Here is a 20,092-nt window from a genome sequence, read left to right on the forward strand (position 1 = left end):
GTACAAAGAGTTTCGCAAAGTTCATTTCTTGAGGGATAAGATTTTTACACGATTTGTCAGACGATATTTTCCCACTCCCCGCCACCGTCGGATCCCCGTGAAACTTGATTCATTGGCTACGAGACGATCACCACCGTACGTGGAAAATGATGAAAAAACAAAAAAAAGTGGAAAAAAAGTGAAACAAAAATCCGCTTCTATTTTCCAACGACGCAGTTTCAAGCCTAAAAGATGCACACGCGATAGGTTTATCGACGTTGTTACGAGACGTTTGGAAACGGAAAGTACCTAGAAGCGTGTCTAATGAGTCGGCGACGCGGAGATTCTCGTTGCTCTCACCGGTTCCATTGGTCGATTGGGATTCATATGTCGTTACCGTCGGCGATGCTCGGACTCGAAATTTCCATCCATCAGCAACGAGTAGGAACGATATAAACGCGAGACGTGAAGTCAGGTATTCCGTTGACTCGAGGAAAATCGATGTCAGCTGCGGGACATAAACTAGATTCTCAGGCCGCAAAATCGCTCGCTCACTCGCTCCGCTCTCGGCTCTCGATCAATTAAAATCTCGTCAGATATCCGAAGGGCAAACTTCCATCTCCGGCTATTGAAGTACGGGACGATTGTCCTCCCCCCCCCCCCCCCCCGCCGGCAGCACCCCGTCGCGACGCCGTGACGTCGGAACTCGCAAAGTTCCGCGGGGTGTAAGCGGGGGGGAGGGAGATTTAATCTAGGGCTAGGCACCACCGACGGGGTCGACTAGTTCGATCGAGCCCGCTTTTACTCCGATGCGAACGTAGGCGCAGCTACTCTTATACGTACGTTACGTACGTACGTATATATATTCAAGCGGAGCCAAGAGGCGTCCAATTGAATGGTGACAACCTTGTTTAACTCAACGGCCTGCAGACGAAGAGCGTTATTAGAATTTATCACGCGGGCTGCCTCCAGTCTAACGGGCGGACATTGTAATCAATCAACCCCATAGACGTTTCAAAAACATTCTCCTTTCCTAAACTTTTTTAAAGTCGATCGGTCGGCGGACTCGGGGCACTGACCCCCTCCCCCCCCCCCCCCTCCCAGATATCCGATGCTCTGATAAAAAACACCACCTCTCAAAGTCTTGAAACCGGAAACCGAAGGCGACAAAAAAAATGTAGAAGTGCATTATTTTTCACAAACTAAAGTCTAGTTTCCCGGTTTACCGGTTTCTCGTCTACGACGAAGTGCGAGCGCGGTATACGTTCGCCGCGACGAAAAAGGAAGGGAAATAGAAATAAACAAAAGAACTTTGAGAAGAAAAAAAGAGAAAAAGCCACAAGTGAGCGGAAAAGGAGGAAAATTTATTCTCGGTTATTGTTTCGTCGACTAAGTTAGCCGGGGTGTTATTCTACGTTTTACGTATTGGATCTTTGCCAGCCGGTCGGGTTCGATACGTGCGACGACGACGTGATACGGGAACCCCTGTAGCTCCGCTGGCACCGTATATATAAATGACCAGGAATAGAAAGTCTTATTACGAACGATGACATTCACGGGTACGGAATTGACGCGGGTAGAACGACAGCTACGATCCCATCGGCGAACGATCGTCCGATTGCGTCTGTATAATTTTTAATACTAAGTTCGTCTCACGACGATGATCAAGTAAAACGTCGTTCGCTGATACGGAATCACGCGAGATGCGCCCCTGGAAATCGAACATCTCCGGTATACCCGAAGCGGAGCGGTACGCCTTCTTTCAGAAACGTCCAACACCGCAAACTTATAGTGCACTGAGGAAACCTTTTAAACTATTTACTCGATGCTTTTCAGAAAATTGGAATGCTTGCGAGAGTTCTTCGTAGCGATCGCAAATATACTCGGAGTATTACAGCGGTGCTTGGGTATCACGGAGCCATGGAATTTCGAGTAATTTTTACAACGACGTCCAGATCCGCCGCGGTCCCTTTCGAGATCGATCGTGCAACTTATAGTACCGCAATAATTAAATTTCGCCACTCGTTGTACACAGGTGTACATTTTGGAAAGAAGACGGGAACATCTACAGGTGATAATTGAAAAACTTTCGTTGGATAACTGATCTCCAAGTTTTTTTCAAAAGAATGGAAAAATCAAACATCGTTAAATAAAATGAGCTTCGAATCAAACCGACGATCGAGTTACCTCATTATTTCGTAAGACTAGCGCGCGATGCCTGTGGTACAGCGATCGACTTTCGGTTGCTACTATATCACGTAGGGATTTTATGGTGTTTACCCTCCCGCGTGATAAGATTCCAAAGAGAAATGGAGAGGCCGATACCGCTGTAAGCGGAATTTTTCCGTAGGGGTGTTACATGGGTACGAACGCGCGTACACGTAAAACACGAGTAGGTATATCGCTACCGAAACGACGTTGTACCGAATGATTCGTCGGTCGCGGTAAAAGAAGGTCCACCCATTTGTAACTGAACTTTTTCCAATCTCTATCATATCGGATCTCTCCTCTCCGAGTAGCATGAAAATTGAATTCCCTCGAGGATTCGCGTTCGTCGATTTCGACCTCCTCGCGGTGTCGAATAGACATTCCGATCCAGGTCACGTACCTATGTTTGCAAGATGACACCGCCGCCAACGACCTATCGGATATTCTACGTTTCTTAGCGTCTAAATAAAATCAAACTCCTATGAGTTTTCCTGTCAAACGAACCGGGGGAAAGGGTCCCGAACCCGCTCGAAGTCTTTTGCTCTTCCTCCTCCTCCCCCTAGAACAATCGATAACCGCAAGAAAATTATATTCGTCTCAAGCGCGACGAGGAGGAAATAATTCAAACCGCATTCGGGGTACGACCTTATGGTTCGACAGATTTCCTTGGCGCTAAATTCGCCAAAAAAAAAAAAAAAACAACACATCGTCGTATTCCCATTTGGAAATACGGAGAGTTACATCCACCCGGCCCGGTTCTATACGGAATCTGAATCCGTTCCAAATACTGATTTATCTCCGCTCTGAAATAATTCTCAACGAGATTATACGCAGTTTTCGGCACCGTTATTAATCTACATACATACACTATCACTTTCGTTCGCCGATATGTATTCGAACTTTTCTAGCGCAAAGGGGCATCGCGGTTATCCGTCGACTCGCGTTGCCACCGACTTCTCTTGGATCGGGTCAATCGAAGGGATTGACTTTAATTCGGCCAATTGGTCAGCGCTGTCTCATCCAGATGTAAGTACGACTCGAGGGGAAGAAGAAGGGGGATCGTTCGATACGCCCTAGAGCGAAAATGCAGCTCGCTGCGCGACTCACGCCGAATGGAAAAGACGCGTGAAAACGGAAGGATCCCCTCGACATTCTTCGAGTATTTTTTTTCAACGAGGCTTCCAGGCGTCTAGGGATGCGTTCCGTTCTCGGGTCATTCGCTGGGCAGGCGGACTCGAGTGCCTCGTACAGATATGCAGGCGGGAGTTGGAAGCCGTGTCGGCTATATTTAAAACAGACAACGTTCCGCCGCCCTCCCGAGAAAAACCACGAGAGACCCTTTCGCCGCAGCCTCAAAGACTCACGGAGACGGGGGATTCGGGATGAACGAATGAACGAGGTGGAGCCGATGACAGAAAATCGAGAATAACACCTACTTGCCACTTCCGGTGCGTGAGAGCGCACCGCCTATAGCGTTGTGTACCTCGGACAAAAATTTCACTCAAGTTAAAGCTCTCCCGTGTACAGCGATTTATTATTCCGTGCGACGCGCTTACGGCGAGCCTTTACGAATAATCGCTGATAACTGTATCCGTATTCCTCGGGGCTCAGGGCGGTTTTCTGTACCGAAGTGTCCGGTTGGCGCACGTGTCCATTGAGATTGCTTGTTTTCTACGGCGGGAGCATATCTATACGGATATCTAACGTAACGTCTACGTAGACACCCGGTTGCCCGCCACTTGAAAATTTTCTTTTTGCCGTAACTATTTTCAGCTCGAACGTGCGCTATGCCTCGACCGATCTTCTCTGTTTAACTCCGCGGTGTACACGGAAACGGGAATTTATCGAATCGCTGTTGTATACGAGAGCTGTGACAAATGTCTCGAATAGCATATGTCACGGGAATCGGACGTGCAAGCCAATCGAATTTTGGCCAACGATTTTGCTCGCCGATTGCGTCGATTTTGTAACGAACGCCTCTGCGTATATCGGGTTTGTTTGCAAGCACGTTGCAAACGGCAGCGGAAACATTTAACATCTTGCCAAGCGAAGCTGATCGCGCGGACGGAAAATCCCATCTAATTTCGTAAGGCGCGTTAAAGCTTTCCGTTCGGGGCTTTTATTCAATCCAAACATCCGCGTCTTTAATCCGTTTACACCGCAGACCAGACACGCGAATTCGGAACGGAGTAACCGAATTTTTACTTCCGACAATTAATTCGGGACTTTTTATTCCAGCTCACACGTGGTCGTGCGAATTCATAGTGTCACAGCGGCGGAGAGCTTCGATACAGTCGAGATTACAGTGGAGGTTCAGGCAATTATGGGATGCAAATTGACCCGATCAAGTTGATCTGAAGGCAGCGAAGATTGGTGCACACGGTAAATCAGAGCATGAGCAATATTTACGGAACAATTTGATCGTTCGTGGAATGAAAAATTACGTGGGTAATTCAATGGACAGTCAGCTGTGTGAACATCATCGCGTTCGATCGAATCGAAGAAAATCCGTGCGTCCAAAAGCGACCTCGACATGTTGGATTATAGATCCGCCGTACCGTATTGTCTATACCCATTGGAATGGACTGCACGGCAAATTGTGCATGAAAATATTGACGTTCGCTTCGTGACATCCGGTTTGCCGGATTCGAACGGCAACGTTGCGTACCGGCACGAGCTAGCCGAATGCTGTGTCAGCGAAAAAGCTCGACGAAACTACCGATAAAGTTCATCGGGCAAGGGACGAGGGATTTGTGTGACTTTTTCGAAGCGAGATGTTAGCGTACGTGCACCGAAAGTACTGCGACCCCGTGTCTCGTTGTAAAATTGATAATCAATTTCCTATGCAGCTCGTTCTCGATCGTAATGTTATTCCATTCCGTCACCACGTGTACAAACGAACTTACGTAACTCTTGTAGGTGGACATCGCCGTTAATATTCACCGCCTCGATCACTCGACACAGAACAAGAAGGAACCTCCGATTCGACGATTCGATCCGGACGAAAACCGGTAACACGACGACGACGACGACGGACACTTGTTACTTTCCGTCCGCTCGAACTCGCGCGAAATCACGACGAAACGACGCATCTAACGTATCACAAGAATCCGGTGTGACTGTCGTCGGTATTCCGCACTGGACGAGGCATCGGATGATCGGCGATATCGCCGGTGTGCTTCGAGGCACCCGGGGGGCCCGTGGAACGTGAAAAACCGTGTCCGATTTAACGGGGCGAACGGACCCCAAGACCCGGTGACTCGTAGCGCGATTCTCGCGTGCGCTAGTCACCCGCGAGACAACCGCGAGGTAAAGACTCGAGCGACTCGATGTCGGATCCGGAGTCGCGGGCAAAGACAGACGACTTCCCCGCCGCTACGTCCGAGTTTCTGCTCGGCCTGACGCCGCTCCGCTCTACGCCGCACTCTTCACGCCAGCCCTATTTTAAGACTAGCTATAATCTCTTTCTTCTTCTTATTCTTATTCTCTCTTCCTCGGCGCTCGGAAGGCTCACGATTAAGGCTCTGCTCACACTGGACGATATCGTCGTGTGCCGCTCGAAAGTCGACTTCCAAGTGGTGACCGGAAGAGGATTTGAAACCGGGAAGTAGACGGCCGTTACTCTTACGGGGTACGAAAATAATCGAGCAGCTTCTACGACACGACGGACGAGTCGGTAGCGCCGTTGAAAGAATTTACTTTCCTATCGAAATTCGATCGAAGAAATTCGTTCTTTGGTTCAATGTCCTATTTCAGATATATATTCATAGCGCACGGGCGCACCGTGGTTTAAAACGCTGCGCGAAAAACAGATTTACCAATTTACAGGGAATTAGAATTTGCATGCAGAATATTTCTACGCTGAAAAAGTTTAAAACAATGCAGAAAAATTTTACGTCGTTATAAAAATTTTTCACTGTAATTACCGGGTTTCGTTTCCCGAGTGAAGTTCTCGAAAACAATTTTCAGGAAACCCAATAGACAAAATTATAATTAATGATAAAATCACGGTACTATATTTAATTAAAAATTCATTAATTCTTGTCAGAGATTTCAGTGTCGAATTCTCGCTTTCATCTGATATTTTGATCAAGTGTGTTTGAAAACGAACCTTGAAGTTATCCGGAAATATTACATGTACGAGGAACTAGCCGATTTATCTTGGCTATGATATTGATTGACAGAAAACTTTCGATGTATGATTTTGCGAGGACTTCATTCCTGTTTCGTTTTTCGAAAAAATTCCTTGAAAAAAAAAGAGAAAACATGTTCAGAATGAGTAACGTGAATTTCAGCAAAATGCTGAGCCTTACGATTTTCAAATTCATCGAACACGATTTCCGATCCGATTTCGTTATCGAAATTAACGCGTGCGTGTAACACAGTTTTGCACGCACCAAACTCCATTAATCAGCAGAAAAGCGTAACGAACATTTTTACGCAACTGGATAACAATCTTTCACAATAACGCGCATTACGGAGATCGTGTTGCACTCTGGCTAAAAATCACTGCAAATACGATGCAACCCAAGTCGTATGCGGCAACTGTGATCCCCTTCGAAGGTATATTCTAGTGCGAATTAACAGTAGCCGAATTCGATAGAACTGAATAAGAAAATCGATCTTTTGATTTGCTGATCTGAATGAATTTTGGAAGAGAGTTAAACGTCAAGTTCACTCACTTTTTCTCTCCGCTCTCGCGATTTCTGTCTGAAAAAAAGTTTCACCGACGATACGCGCCGTACGATAGATTGAAAATTATCTACCGTAGATAACGGTGGAGAACTCGGACCGCGCGGGATGCTGCGGCGAATGGACCAGAAGTTGGCGCCATCGAACGAACACAGCGACGATTCGACTCACTATCATTTTTTGGATAGGTGACATGGTAACAGCGCAAATCAACGTACGTGAACAAACGGGGCGAAAAATATGAGTTGAAATTCCAGAGAATGTCGAAAATTATACCAGTCGACCGTTGGCGAACTGCGCTCTTATGAAACACACAAAAATTGGGATGATGCGAAGAAGAAACGAATGCAATTCCAATTTTTTGGAAGATTTTATGATGACCTGCGCTAACGATTTTGGGATTACAGAATGCCAAAAAAAATCTTTCGCTGAATCGATTTCAAAGATTTGAGTCACGTTCCGTCTTTGTTGCGGACGACCACGTTCATTACAGATCTCTTGGTCAGTCAGAGTCTAGCCGCGCATTCCGTTTCCCATTATAAATCTTGACTCAATTCGCAAATTCCTCATATCCTACCATTGCCAACTTATGTGAAAATCAGTCTGCGCCGTTTTCACAAATATGAAAATCCAGAACTTACTCCTCTACTGCGTTTCTTCTCTGATTCCAGTTATAGCTTTCTGCCCTACAAAGCTCGCCGGATGCAACCCTACAAATATCTGGGTCAGCTTTTGTTTACGACGATTTACCTGATTTGGAAAATTCCGACATCATCGAGTAAATCGTATCCCGATGATCATTCGGACGATAGGAATTAAATTGAACGATCAAACGGTCAAATCTGACGGTCCATTCATCCGATCGCGTAATAACAATGAACGTGGCACGAGAGGAGATCGTTATGCAGATGCATTTGGGAGATGTCGGGGTGTTGCAAATAATTAGCCGGGTGCACTCGTGGAATATATTCTTGGCGCGCTTGCGCCAAGAATGGGATACGTTAGAGAACACCGGGAAGGTTCGACCATTCAAACATAAGCCGTAACCGTCACCATTACCCCGGTGCGATACTCAGATGCGGACAATGAGATCGTAAAGTGCGCGGGTGAAATGAAATGGCGAAGATCGCGCGAGCAGCCGGTCAGGTTCCGAGTGACCTGAGTAGGGGTATCTTCATTCGGTACGAATTCACGGGTAGTAGTCGTAGGCCGGCGTAACAGCGTTTGACAATAGCCCCCCTAGGTCGTATCATCGAAGATAAACGAGCGAAATGGGTTTGTTGGTCGACAGGAAACAGAAGGACGGTTTACGCGGAGTTCAGGTCTTTTGGTCGTTGCCGTAGTTATTCTTGGCTAGTCCTTAATATCTGGAATTCTTCGCTACCAGAGAGAGAGCTGAGAGTGTGGAGCGAGCGTCCCCCGACGACGACGACGACGGCGGCAGCGGCGGCGGCGGCGGCGGTGACGCCAAAGAGGCGAACCGTCGAGATGTCTGCGTGTTACACACGGGCTTCGGGCTAATCTCAAATTACGCGGAGGAGCCCTCGCACGGTTGCTATACGTCTTTTGCCCACCGGCGTTCGCAGCAACCATTTATAGACACTCGGAGTAGCGGGGCATAGCAGGAGCTTTAGGAAACCAAATGAAAACCAACATTATATTACCCGATTATTTCTACTGTTGCACCATACCAACGACGTGCGCGCAATTTCCAAGTATTATTTGATTTATCGAAAGAGGCTTGTGCACTGGCTGCACATTCGAGAAAAAAAAAAAAAAAAAAAAAAATAGAAGAAGAAGAAGAAGAAAAAAAAAAACCAGAGAGAGCGGTATACGTGTTTCTCGCGAGCGGGGTGACATTCTGATCAGCTGTTCCCTCGGGCCGATAATACACCTGTTATTTTACTTCAGATCTGTATAAGACGGTGTATCGATTAGACACTCCGCTTTCGAAATGATTGATTCTTCGGATTAGCCGAAGCGCGTTCTCGATCACCCTTAGCGCTATTCGCCGAGCGGATGCGGCTCCGGTCTTCCGGCATACCGCGGATGATATCCGCGACATTTCTTTCAAGGACAGCGGAAGTTGTCCCCCCTAAGATCGTCTTCGTGGTAACTCTTACAATTGGTATCGATGCGACGGACGAGCGATAGCTCTTCGGTTATCGCGGTTTTCGTTGCAGGTGATGCAGGCGCTCTGGCATCGTCTCAAGAAGCCCGATCTGGAGAGGAGTGAGCGAGCGACGATCGCGGTGAACGTGGGAAATGAGAGCATACGGAAAGATCGTCGAGGGATTCGGCTGCAGCGGAGGGGGATGTGGAAACTGGAGGCAACAGGGGGTGCAACAACCGTGGGTTGCCACCGATTTCTCACGATATTCGTTGCAGATATGAAATTATTCCTTAGCTCACTTGGCGATGGCGTTGGCAATGTTTTTGGAAACTGGGCGGAGCGGCAAAAGACGCATGCGTCGCCGCTAGTAATTTTGACGGGGCCATGGAGATGCCGTCGGGTCATACGAACGACGGGTCGCGCACTACGAGCAGGGCGCTGGTCGGCTCCGAAACGCAACGCACGACAGAGCGACTGACGAAGGCTGGGACACACGTACTCCTCCGTTGATCTCATCGCCATTAAAAAAATAAAAAAGATAAAATAAAAAAAAAAAAAAAGATACATATATAAACCGCGAACGTAAACCGCGCGTGCAACGAGAAGGCGATTAGAATTAATTTCTTCCCCAGTGAAGTTAAACTAATACGGACACGATCGACTATACAGTTCATAAACAAGGATGTCTTCTTCAGCGGTAGCGAAGAGTTCCAAGTACACGTACCGGTCTTCGGGCGGTGCGGGCTCTGCCGATGTTAGCATCGAGTACAGCGCCGACCTGAGCGCTCTCTCCAGACTCGAGGTAGGTCTTCGTTATTTTCTCTCTCTATCATTCTGAACAGAAACATGAAAAAAAAAAAAAAAAAAAAAACAAGAAATCCGAGTGATCCAGGCTCGTCGTTTATTGGCAAAGTGAGAACACAATGAAACGCGCTACTTCGATACGTGCCGGATGTGACGGACCGATGGGACCGAAAAAGTATTTTCACCTGCGAGCACAGGAGCTCAGTGAATCCTCCCCCCCGACACTTAGAATATTTCAGTGACTCCAGGTACAAAATGGAAGAAGTCGATGAAATTCAGATGATCCTGAAAATGTTGAAAATGTTCCTCACATCCCATGGGGATGATTCCTGGAACAAGGCGGGCTGTAATCTTCGCTGATTCGGTTATCCAAAATGGCGGATGAAAAAGTATACGTAACAGTGGAATCAATCCACTGGGCCGACCTGGGTTTGGATTTGAAATATACTGGTCATCTTCAAGAATGGGATCATGTTGCATTAGCTGTTTCATTTTTTATTTTTTTTTCCCTCAATCGTAATAATTTTCGCGAATAATTGACTGGAATTACAACAGGTATAGCAACGCAGTGATCCCGTGCTAATAAAAAAGAAAAAAAAAAATTACAGTGAATGAAAGTATGCAAGTTTCATGATTCGATAGTGAAAAGAAGACATGTGCATTGAAGTTCAGTGAAAAAAAAAAAAAAAAAAAAAAAAAAAAAAACCATAATGGCAACTGACCAAACCAAAAGTGGACGAACACACGGTGACCGGTGGCTACCGGCTAGCTGTGTCCGGAAATAGTAATGGATTATTTTTAAATAATACAATCGCAACGCTAGCTGCCAAAAAAACTTTGTCGATCAATAATGTATGTGAACTGCACAGATCATTTCGAAACGGTGTAAAAATTGAGCCGGATAAATCGACGATGGAATTTATAGAATTCGTCAGACATCATGAATGCGAAGTCATGAAAATTTGCGTGTCTATTTGTTTGCCATTAATTGTCGATAACAGTCTGCGTTCTCTCGTTTCAGGACAAAATTCGCCTTCTTCAAGACGATTTGGAGTCGGAGAGGGAGTTGCGACAGAGGGTGAGTTTCGTAGCTGAAAATAGAAACATGGAAATAACCGATAAAATTTCGAAAAAAAAATTTCCACAGTATCAGAATAGCGCTCAGTAGGTTGAAAATCTCGTAACGGCGTGTCTTATTTTTGTCTCACGATTATCGAAACATCAAAATTCCAACTTCAACTTGTGCAAGTAACAAAAACGAGGGGGCGGCAAACGGGCCGGGAAAGAAAGAGCGAAGAAGTACGACGGGGTAGGGGGAGGAAGGGGGGGATGGGGGGGCAAGAGGTGTTAAGGAATGTCCAGCTCACTCCGCGTCTATTTTCGGACCCTCGGGCCTTCAGAAGCTCTTAGCATTCTGAATTCTTTCATTATTTACCCAACAGTTACTGAAAATACAGAGATAATATCATTGAAAAGCTCTCAACTCTTTCACCCATCGAAAGCTGAATATCCAGCTGTTCATACGGAGTATCGAGTTCCAAAAGTTGCTCATTGTCGGCAGCTCTTCTAGCGTCGCATCATCCGATCGTCTCACCAATGCTAATTTTGATTGACTTCCTTTTTCTATATCGCGCGAACAACCAGGCCAGCCGCGATTGAGACCTGGGATTAGCGCTTCTTGAGCAACGGCCAAGAATTGCGCGGCGGTCGTACCGCGAAAAGGAGAAAATATAATCTGACAATGATCAACTGGTAGAGTTGCCGCTAGATTTACAACCGTTAATCAATGACCGCGTACGAGAACGGTCCCCGACCGATCCGGAGTCATTTTCGACGATGTGAAAATATTACAGGATCGAGGATCCCGCGGGAGAGCAGAAATCATTTGTCAGAGGTCCTTGGCAAGGATAGGGTAGTCGGAAGATGATGCAATTTTTTTAATTACTCGCAGATATGGTTCTCGTATTTGTGTAATATGAATCTTACACGTAGCCGCGGTGACTCGACCGCCCGAAATTAGATCGCGGCTATTCGAGGAATATGACGTCACACGCGCCCCGAACAGCCCCGCTATCCTCGTCGTCGTTCGCATCGTCGGAAATTCCATACAAAAACGCCGATTTGCCTGGTGGAAATTTTTGAAATTCATTCGTTTCCGGAGACAAGATCCCGTGGGACTCTACGACGTTTTCGGGACCCATCGCCCGTCGCGACGTACTTTCGGATTCGGCTCTTACTAACGACTCAATGAATTGTCATCACGTGACACCCGTGACCGAATGATTTTCATTTTCAGATCGAACGGGAGCGCGCTGACCTGAGCGTGCAAGTAATTCAGCTGTCCGAACGCCTAGAGGAGGCTGAAGGCGGCGCCGAATCTCAGGTATTTACCTTTACCGATACGATGCTCGATTTACGATTCAGCGTTGATCCGATGGAAGAGAAAGTTGATTTTTTTTCTAATTTCAGTTCGAGATCAACAGAAAGAGAGACACGGAGTTGGCCAAGCTGCGCAAACTACTCGAAGATGTCCACCTCGAGAGCGAAGAGACCGCCCACATCCTGCGCAAAAAGCACCAGGAAGTTGTAACCGATTTCCAAGACCAGATCGATCAACTTTCCAAGTCCCGTGCCAGGTGGGTTCGCCCTTTTCGAAATCAGCCCGATTTTTACCCCTCCCACGATTCGAGGGTATCTTGACCCAAAACATTACCCGACGGTGCGAAGAAAGTCGAAGGGGGATGGAAAGCTCGGAGTAGCGAAAGCGGCTCGCAACTCCAGCGTGATTCACGGTGATAATTTCTGGACGGGTTGCTCGGTTAACGTAGAAATAAGAAATTCACATCCGTTAGGTGATTCACGTACGGAATCCAAGGTAAATATAGCCGCACCGTGGAAAATATCCGAAAATTTCTCAGCCGTATACATCTCGGCTGGCCAGGGTCCAAACAGAGAAGTCTCCACACCTGAAATACATGGAGCGTCCCGCGGTTTCTAAACATAGGCTACCCTAACGTCCCGGCGCCCGGCGTACGACAAACACAATGTTACAAGGACGTCACCGGATAATAAGGGAACTCGCTAATTGTTTTGGGGAGGGTCGCTATTTCTGGTAGAGACTCGACAGTGACATAATATCGCGTTCTCCCGAGTTACGGAAGACCCAAAACATTCCGCCGGTAACGACGTCGACGTTCGATCCTGTTTACGAATCCTTTGGAGCTACGTTCACCCTTGCATCGCACGTTGCACGTAACGCGAAGGACGGGTAAAGACGTCAATGATCGATACCGAAAGGCGACGGGGCAAAGTCCTGTCTAGTAAAAAGCATCAAAGCCATTTCACTTTCATAACGACTTCCGGCTCGAAAAGCTCCGAGTCAAACAACCCCGAGTGACAGTTGTCACGTGCCGGAGGCGCCAACGGCTCAGCCAGCGTCTGGTGCAGGGAAATACCTCGTAAAAGTGTTTCGACTTTTTAATATCAGATCGATACACGCTGAAATGAGTCAATGGCGTTCGAAAATAAATAACCCCCCACCCCCGTTCGTCTCCGTACTTCCGACTATGCGGATAAATAAAATTGACCTTGTCGAACCGCAGCTTCTCGGTCCGGCGACGTTCCGATGCGGATCGATCGTTTCCGAACTCGCTTAGACTCGTATCGGCAAATTTCTCTACGGCCCGCTCAACGAAGAGGCGGGCTAATTTTTCTCTATCTCGGAAATCGCGTCGCTACGCGGTCCACCTGTTGAACGTTGTCTTGACCGAGGGAACGAGACGGGGCTGCTGGGCCGACTCTAGTTAAAATAGCGAGTCCGACATCGGGGTGCTCTTTCTCTTCCTCTTTCTCGCTCGCTCCGCTTATGACTATTTTTAACCCTGGTAGTCTCAGGCATGCCGCAACCAACGTTGGCGCGCCATATTAGTCCACGCCACCGGTCCACGACTATCCCCCACTTTATATACGAAACCGAATGGCCTGACACCTTACACCTTACACCTTTCCTCGCGTGTTCTGCGTAGGTGGTTGCCGAGCTTTCCGAATTTAAGTAAAAAAAACTAATGTTGACACCTCGCTACGCGACCGCCTCCAGTCCGACTCGTATCAAGAGTTGAAAATAAAATTCCCTCCCCCCCCCCCCCCCCCTCCCCGCCTCCCCACGTGTGGATGGGTTCGCTTTACATGAACAACGAAACGAGTCATTTCAATGAAATTTCAGGGCTGATAAAGAAAAGGCGAAATTCCAGCAGGAGGTTTACGAACTGCTCGCTCAGGTCGACGCCGTAACAAAGGAGAAGATTCTGTCCATCAAAACGGTGGAGAAACTCGAGATTCACGTCTCGGAATTGAACGTTAAGATCGAGGAACTGAACCGTACGATCGTCGACATCACCAGCCACAAGACTCGCTTGTCCCAGGAGAACATCGAACTCACCAAGGAAGTCCAGGACCTCAAGGTGACCCTCAGATCCCGATAGAGTTCTCCGATCTCCTTCCCTCCGATCTCTTGTCTACCTTTTTTTTCACGTCTTTCGCCCGTCACGAATTTCAGGTGAACATCGAGAACGTTATTTACCTGAAGTCACAGATCGCCAGCCAGCTCGACGATGCCCGACGTCGCCTCGAAGACGAGGAACGCCGTCGCTCTTTGGTCGAGGCTTCGCTCCACCAGGTCAGCTGAGACAAATAGAACTTGCCGATAAAATCTTTGCTATGATAAATCGATCGATCCGAACAGACCGACTGACCTTCCGCTCGATTAACAGGTTGAAATCGAATTGGAGTCCGTCCGCGTTCAGTTGGAAGAGGAATCCGAGGCTCGTCTGGACCTCGAACGGCAGTTGGTCAAGGCCAACGGTGAGGTATCCATCTGGAGATCCAAGTACGAAACGGAAGCCAACGCTCGCGCCGAAGAGGTAGAGGAATTGCGCCGCAAGTACTCAGCTCGTATCCAGGAACAGGAGGAACAGATCGAGACACTGTTGGTGAAGATCAACAACTTGGAGAAACAGAAGTCGCGTCTCCAGTCCGAAGTCGAAATCCTGATCATCGATCTTGAAAAGGTGCGTGCCGAATATTTTCCAACACGGCGAACGCCCGCAGGTGGTCAGGACTTCGAACACATTGAGATCCTTTATTTTCGTCCTTCAGGCCAACGGAACCGCTCGCGACCTCCAGAAGCGCGTCGAACACTTCGAGAAGGTCCACATCGAGCTGAAGGCACGCTTGGAGGAAACCGTACAGCTTTACGAACAGACCCAACGTGACCTACGCAACAAACAACAGGAACTCCAGCGTACCAATGCCGAACTCGACAAGACCCGCGAGATTAAGGATGGACTCGCGCGCGATAACAAGAAGCTCGCAGGTCAGTCGGCGCAAATTATTCCAGTCCTGAATTTCGTCGATCTCGATGAAACAATGAATTACTGACTCTCCGTTGATCATTCACAGACGATTTGACCGACGCCAAGAACCAATTGGCTGACATGAACCGTCGCCTGCACGAACTCGAGTTGGAACTTCGTCGTCTGGAGAATGAACGTGAAGAACTGGCCGCAGCGTACAAAGAAGCCGAGGCCGTTAGTATTATGAATGCTCGCGAATGCTCAATTTTTTCTCCGAAATCGTTATTCAATTTTTCGTTCGAATTTCAGGGCCGCAAGGTAGAGGAACAACGCTCTCAGCGTTTGGCCGCTGAGCTCAGCCAGTTCCGCCACGAGGCTGAGCGTCGTCTCGCCGAGAAGGACGAGGAATTCGAGGCGTTCCGGTAGGTCGAAAGTTATTAACATTATTTTCAATGACACCCGGTGTGTACGTATCGCAGTACGAGTCACCGAGCCAAATCAATTAAATGGCTCTTCGAGTAGCAGATGCGATCGAAATCGAGCATTGCTACTATTCACGCGAAATTTGCTAACGATTTGGCAGCAACGCGATCGCCTGTACAATAGTACCAGAGTTGATAATATCTTGGCTCGGGATGTCCCGCGAGTTGACGCAACTCTAATTATTTATAATCGTTTGTCATTGTTTATTCTCTCGACTAATTTTCTATTTGTATTTCATGGCTACTCGTCACGTGGTTCGAATGATCGATATATTTGCCAATCAATTTTTAACCACGACGAATCAATATCTCAGTAATTTGATAACGCGGCGATATCGAATTCCAGTTCAATATCCTTTTTATAATTTTTTACGTTTAACGATGCTGAAGCACAGAGAGCCGTCGAAGAGTTTTCGATTCTTTTCTCCTACTTATCTCGGGTAGGTCTTCCTACGATCTTCCATCGAACAGTCTAGGACGATATCGAACAATCATCTACAAATTTCTTCAGATTTTCAAACCGAACGATCAATAATTAGCGAAGAAGTTTCCCAAAGGGATGATTAGCGAAAAGAAAATTTAGCCTTATCTGGCACACGACCGTCATCGGAGTTCTCTATTAATATCGGAGCGAACATCTTCGAAGAGACGATCCATTTATTAAAGGTAGGCATCGTGATTGGCTGTGTGAATCATTTCGACCTCATTAGTCAATCGATCGAAAGACTACAAATGAAAGCCGAACGTGACGATCGACTTCAAATTTGATTACACGTTCGATAACGTTCGTCGGCCCGTGTCAGAGGGTCCCAGATCTACGGAAACGTACCGATAAATCCTGGGAACAGGATCGACGACAGTCGACAAATAAAATATCATCGAGAGACCTGGAAGAGGGATTGTTAGAAAAAAAAAAGAAAAAAAAACAACAACAATGTCCAAACAACCATTGTCGCAAATGCCCGTGGGCTCGAAATGGCGTCACGGGCCGACGCACGTCTACGACCAGAATTACTCTTTGGGAATGAACTACTACCAGCCAATGATCGACTACATCGATCAAAGAGACAGGCGCGTCAGAGCCAAGTCTGATTATCCCCACCTTCCTTGGTCAGATGGCCGGTTACTTTGGGAGGACAAGAAGGTTGAGCCTTACACGAAGAACGAGCTTCAAAGGTTGGCGGTTGACGCTGAGGTTCAAGCCAAAGAACACCTGAACACGTTCAAGGTAAAATAATTTTCAAAAATTCAAAAAAAAAAAAAACGGGTCTGTGAAAAAGTCGAAAAAAAAACGAAACAGTGGTAATGAATTGCAGCGCAGCTTGCCCGTGGCGTGACCTTTTGCAGTTCTAAATTCGTACCGCCAGAGACTGCACTTTAGAGTGTCCGATAGTACGCGGTAACATATCCACCGATTGCATTTTCTAAAACCGCATCGCGTTAACGTGTGTGTATCTATTTTATTCCGATTACGCGCGTTACGCCGCAAAAATTTTTTAACTAATTGTAAGTAAAAAAAACTTCGAGGGGGATCGAAGGTGGATTTTTATTTTCTCACGAAATCGTTTCGCTCTCTTCTAATTTCGAGACAGAAAATAACGAGCGTAAAAGAACCGTCATAACAGTGGTAGCTGGCAGTTTGACATGTCATACGAAGCAAAACGATACGAAATTAACGAACAAGCCAAATGCGCTCGATGCCAAAAAGTCCGCTGCATATTGTTAGACAATAGTAGAATATTTGCCCATCGATCTCGTGAACTAATTTCAAATAATGGATCCTAGGCTGCTAAACGTTCGGACTTCAGTCTCACGAAAACTATCGAAGCCGCTCACGTGACGAAAGAAGTTTTCCCGCACAAAGTTGCACACAAAGCAGAAGTTCGTCAGCCGTCAGAGACGCGAGAAGTGGATAAAAAAAAGATTGAGGAGTACGAGCAAACTTTGCGCGACATCAAGGATCTGAAAAGTGTCGAAGAAGTTCTGGAGCACAGCAGACTGGCACGTGCGAAATCGGCGAGGGCTATCGAATTCCAATTAAGAGCTGCTTCTATTCAGAATATTGAACGCGAAAAGGACATGGAGGACTTTAAAAGGTTTCAGAGACACGCTGTCCGTTTGATGCACGACGATCTGGCGCACGCCGAATTTATGGAAGAGAGATCGAGGATGTACAAGAACGAGAAGAAGTTCGTCGAACCTACGGGCGCTTCCAGTCGAGCGTTAAAAAATTGGGAGGAAAAATCGAGCGCCTATATTTCGCAGAAGAGGTAGATCGGAATTAGCTAACGGACGATATCGTAGAGGTAGAGACGAGGACAGAAACTGACCGATTACGAAGACGTTGACGCGTTAGGATTAGGAGTAGAACGAGACCGATAGGATTACTGTAACAATTCGAATGAAATTTTTACTTCGGATCTTCCGGCTCTCTGTGCAAAAAAAAAAAAAAAATTCGTTCCCCAATCGTGACGTTCAACGATGGCTAATAATAATTGCCTCCGAGACTCGGTCAGGGGATATCTCTGTGCGGGGACTGATTTTTATTTGCCAACAGCAAGCAGACCAGTATCGAGATCGAACAACTGAACGCCCGCGTCGTCGAGGCTGAGACAAAACTCAAGTCGGAGGTACAACGCGTAAAGAAGAAGCTGCAGATCCAGATCACCGAACTCGAGCTCTCACTGGATGTTGCCAACAAGAGCAACATCGACTTGCAGAAGACCATCAAGAAGCAATCTTTGACACTCACGGTTAGCCAATGGATTCGTTTAAATTCATGTCCGATCGCGGGAAACGGGTGGATAAAATCGGACTCCTGATAACAAGTGACCGTTGATTGAATGAATTCTTTTGCTTTCGCAGGAATTGCAATCTCACTACGACGAGGTTCAGCGTCAATTGCAGGTCACTTTGGACCAGCTCGGCATCAGCCAGCGCCGTCTCCTGTCCCTCACTTCGGAGCTCGAAGAAATTCGCGGCAACTACGAGTCTGTGAGTTTTCGATCCTGGTGGTTTGAGAATTCCTTTTTTTTTTTTCTAAGGTAAAATCTAGGAACCGCGTTAACGTTCTTTCGACACCCGATTTCAGGCACTTCGTGCAAAGAGGTCCGTCGAGCAGCAGTACGAGGAGTCGGTTAGCCGAATCAACGAGCTGACCACGATTAACGTGAACCTTTCGTCATCGAGGGCAAAACTTGAGCAAGAATTGGCTACCATCGCCGGTGATTACGAGGAGGTGACCAAGGAGCTCCGCGTTAGCGACGAACGCTACCAGCGCGTCCAAACCGAATTGAAGCACACCGTTGAAATTCTCCACGACGAGCAAGAGCGCATCGTCAAAATCGAAGCGATCAAGAAGTCGCTCGAAATCGAAGTCAAGAACCTCTCCATCCGTCTGGAGGAGGTCGAGGCTAACGCTATCGTCGGTGGAAAGAGAATCATCAGCAAGCTGGAAGCTAGAGTAAGTACAAAAACCTGCGGATGAAAAATGACCGATCAAATTTTATTTACCTACGTGAAACGACCGATAACCGAGTCCCCCACCGATTCGCAGATCCGTGATCTGGAGCTCGAGCTTGACGAAGAGAAACGCAGACACGCCGAAACCGTGAAGATCCTCCGCAAGAAGGAGCGCAACATCAAGGAGGTGATGATCCAGGTCGAGGAGGACTCGAAGAACATCGCGCTGCTCCAAGAGGCGTTGGACAAGTCGAGCCAGAAGGTGAACATCTACAAGAGGCAGCTGCAGGAGCAGGAGGGTATGTCTCAGCAGAGCGTTACGCGAGTACGTCGCTTCCAACGCGAACTCGAAGCCGCCGAAGACCGTGCCGATACCGCCGAGAGCAACCTGACCTTGATCCGCGCGAAGCACCGCAGCTTCGTGACAACATCATCGGTACCTGGTTCCCAGGTTTACCTGGTTCAAGAGACGAGGCAGGAATCTTCTTAGGCCACCAATCCCGCACCGTTTGCAGCTTTGATACCGCTACACCATCATCACTATCATGTAGGTCCAACTGAAATTGTTTATCAATAATATTTGTACCTACGGCCAGCTCTCTTATTTCATCCCGACTCGTCCTCCGCACATTGTCCAGGTACTCCTAAAACAATATCGATGAAAGAATTCATTTTCAAAAATCCCAGCTGGGGATTTTTTTTTCTCAATCAGTTAATTTCGTATACATGGCGATGAGCTACGTGAACAATTTCGACTATCAACACCATCGCCAGCAACAATCCAGTACACCGAGTATGAACTAACCCTTGATCCGTATTTAAAAAAAAAAAAAAGAAAAAATCTAATATTAATAAAATTACATGTATATATAATACATTATACATCTACCTACATTTACACACATGCCTTATTATTCACGCGTCAAAGATTCGAGCGGTCTTCTTCGTCATTTCTAACAACCCTACGAACATACGCATGTTATAATTATCAACGTCATTAA

The 20,092-nt window shown here is 47.1% G+C and overlaps 3 protein-coding genes across 14 annotated transcripts in view; 2 read left to right on the plus strand and 1 right to left on the minus strand.

Annotated features, from left to right (window-relative positions):
• LOC105694068 (FH1/FH2 domain-containing protein 3) overlaps window positions 1-5,574 on the minus strand; it is a 63,681-nt gene extending 58,107 nt beyond the window's left edge. For 4 of the 11 annotated variants that reach the window (XM_048654316.1, XM_048654317.1, XM_048654321.1 and 1 more), the window contains exon 1: window positions 5,094-5,544. In XM_048654316.1, the coding sequence (XP_048510273.1) occupies window positions 5,094-5,114 (21 nt within the window). In that variant the 5' untranslated portion in view covers window positions 5,115-5,544. Of the gene's footprint in view, window positions 1-5,093 lie in introns of all 11 variants that reach the window. The other 7 variants (XM_048654319.1, XM_048654320.1, XM_048654324.1 and 4 more) reach the window with 5 other exon arrangements.
• Window positions 1-9,552, plus strand: part of LOC125500698 — a 28,781-nt gene extending 19,229 nt beyond the window's left edge. The window contains exons 1-2 of one of the 2 annotated variants that reach the window (XM_048654361.1): window positions 8,789-8,991; window positions 9,063-9,552. In XM_048654361.1, the coding sequence (XP_048510318.1) occupies window positions 8,899-8,991; window positions 9,063-9,470 (501 nt within the window). In that variant the 5' untranslated portion in view covers window positions 8,789-8,898 and the 3' untranslated portion in view covers window positions 9,471-9,552. Of the gene's footprint in view, window positions 1-8,788; window positions 8,992-9,062 lie in introns of those variants that run through there. The other variant, XM_048654362.1, reaches the window with a different exon arrangement.
• On the plus strand, window positions 9,423-19,680 carry LOC105687647 (paramyosin, long form). Its single transcript, XM_012403452.3, has 14 exons — window positions 9,423-9,794; window positions 10,818-10,874; window positions 12,093-12,179; window positions 12,266-12,432; window positions 14,019-14,256; window positions 14,352-14,471; window positions 14,566-14,862; window positions 14,951-15,167; window positions 15,254-15,381; window positions 15,457-15,569; window positions 18,187-18,382; window positions 18,495-18,623; window positions 18,721-19,092; window positions 19,186-19,680. Exons 1-14 carry the CDS (start codon window positions 9,675-9,677, stop codon window positions 19,579-19,581), a joined length of 2,637 nt encoding a protein of 878 aa, XP_012258875.2. The 5' UTR covers window positions 9,423-9,674; the 3' UTR covers window positions 19,582-19,680.
• The last annotated feature ends 412 nt before the right edge of the window (window positions 19,681-20,092 follow it).

Source organism: Athalia rosae, chromosome 4, assembly GCF_917208135.1.
Source record: "Athalia rosae chromosome 4, iyAthRosa1.1, whole genome shotgun sequence".
Lineage (NCBI taxonomy): Eukaryota > Metazoa > Arthropoda > Insecta > Hymenoptera > Athaliidae > Athalia > Athalia rosae.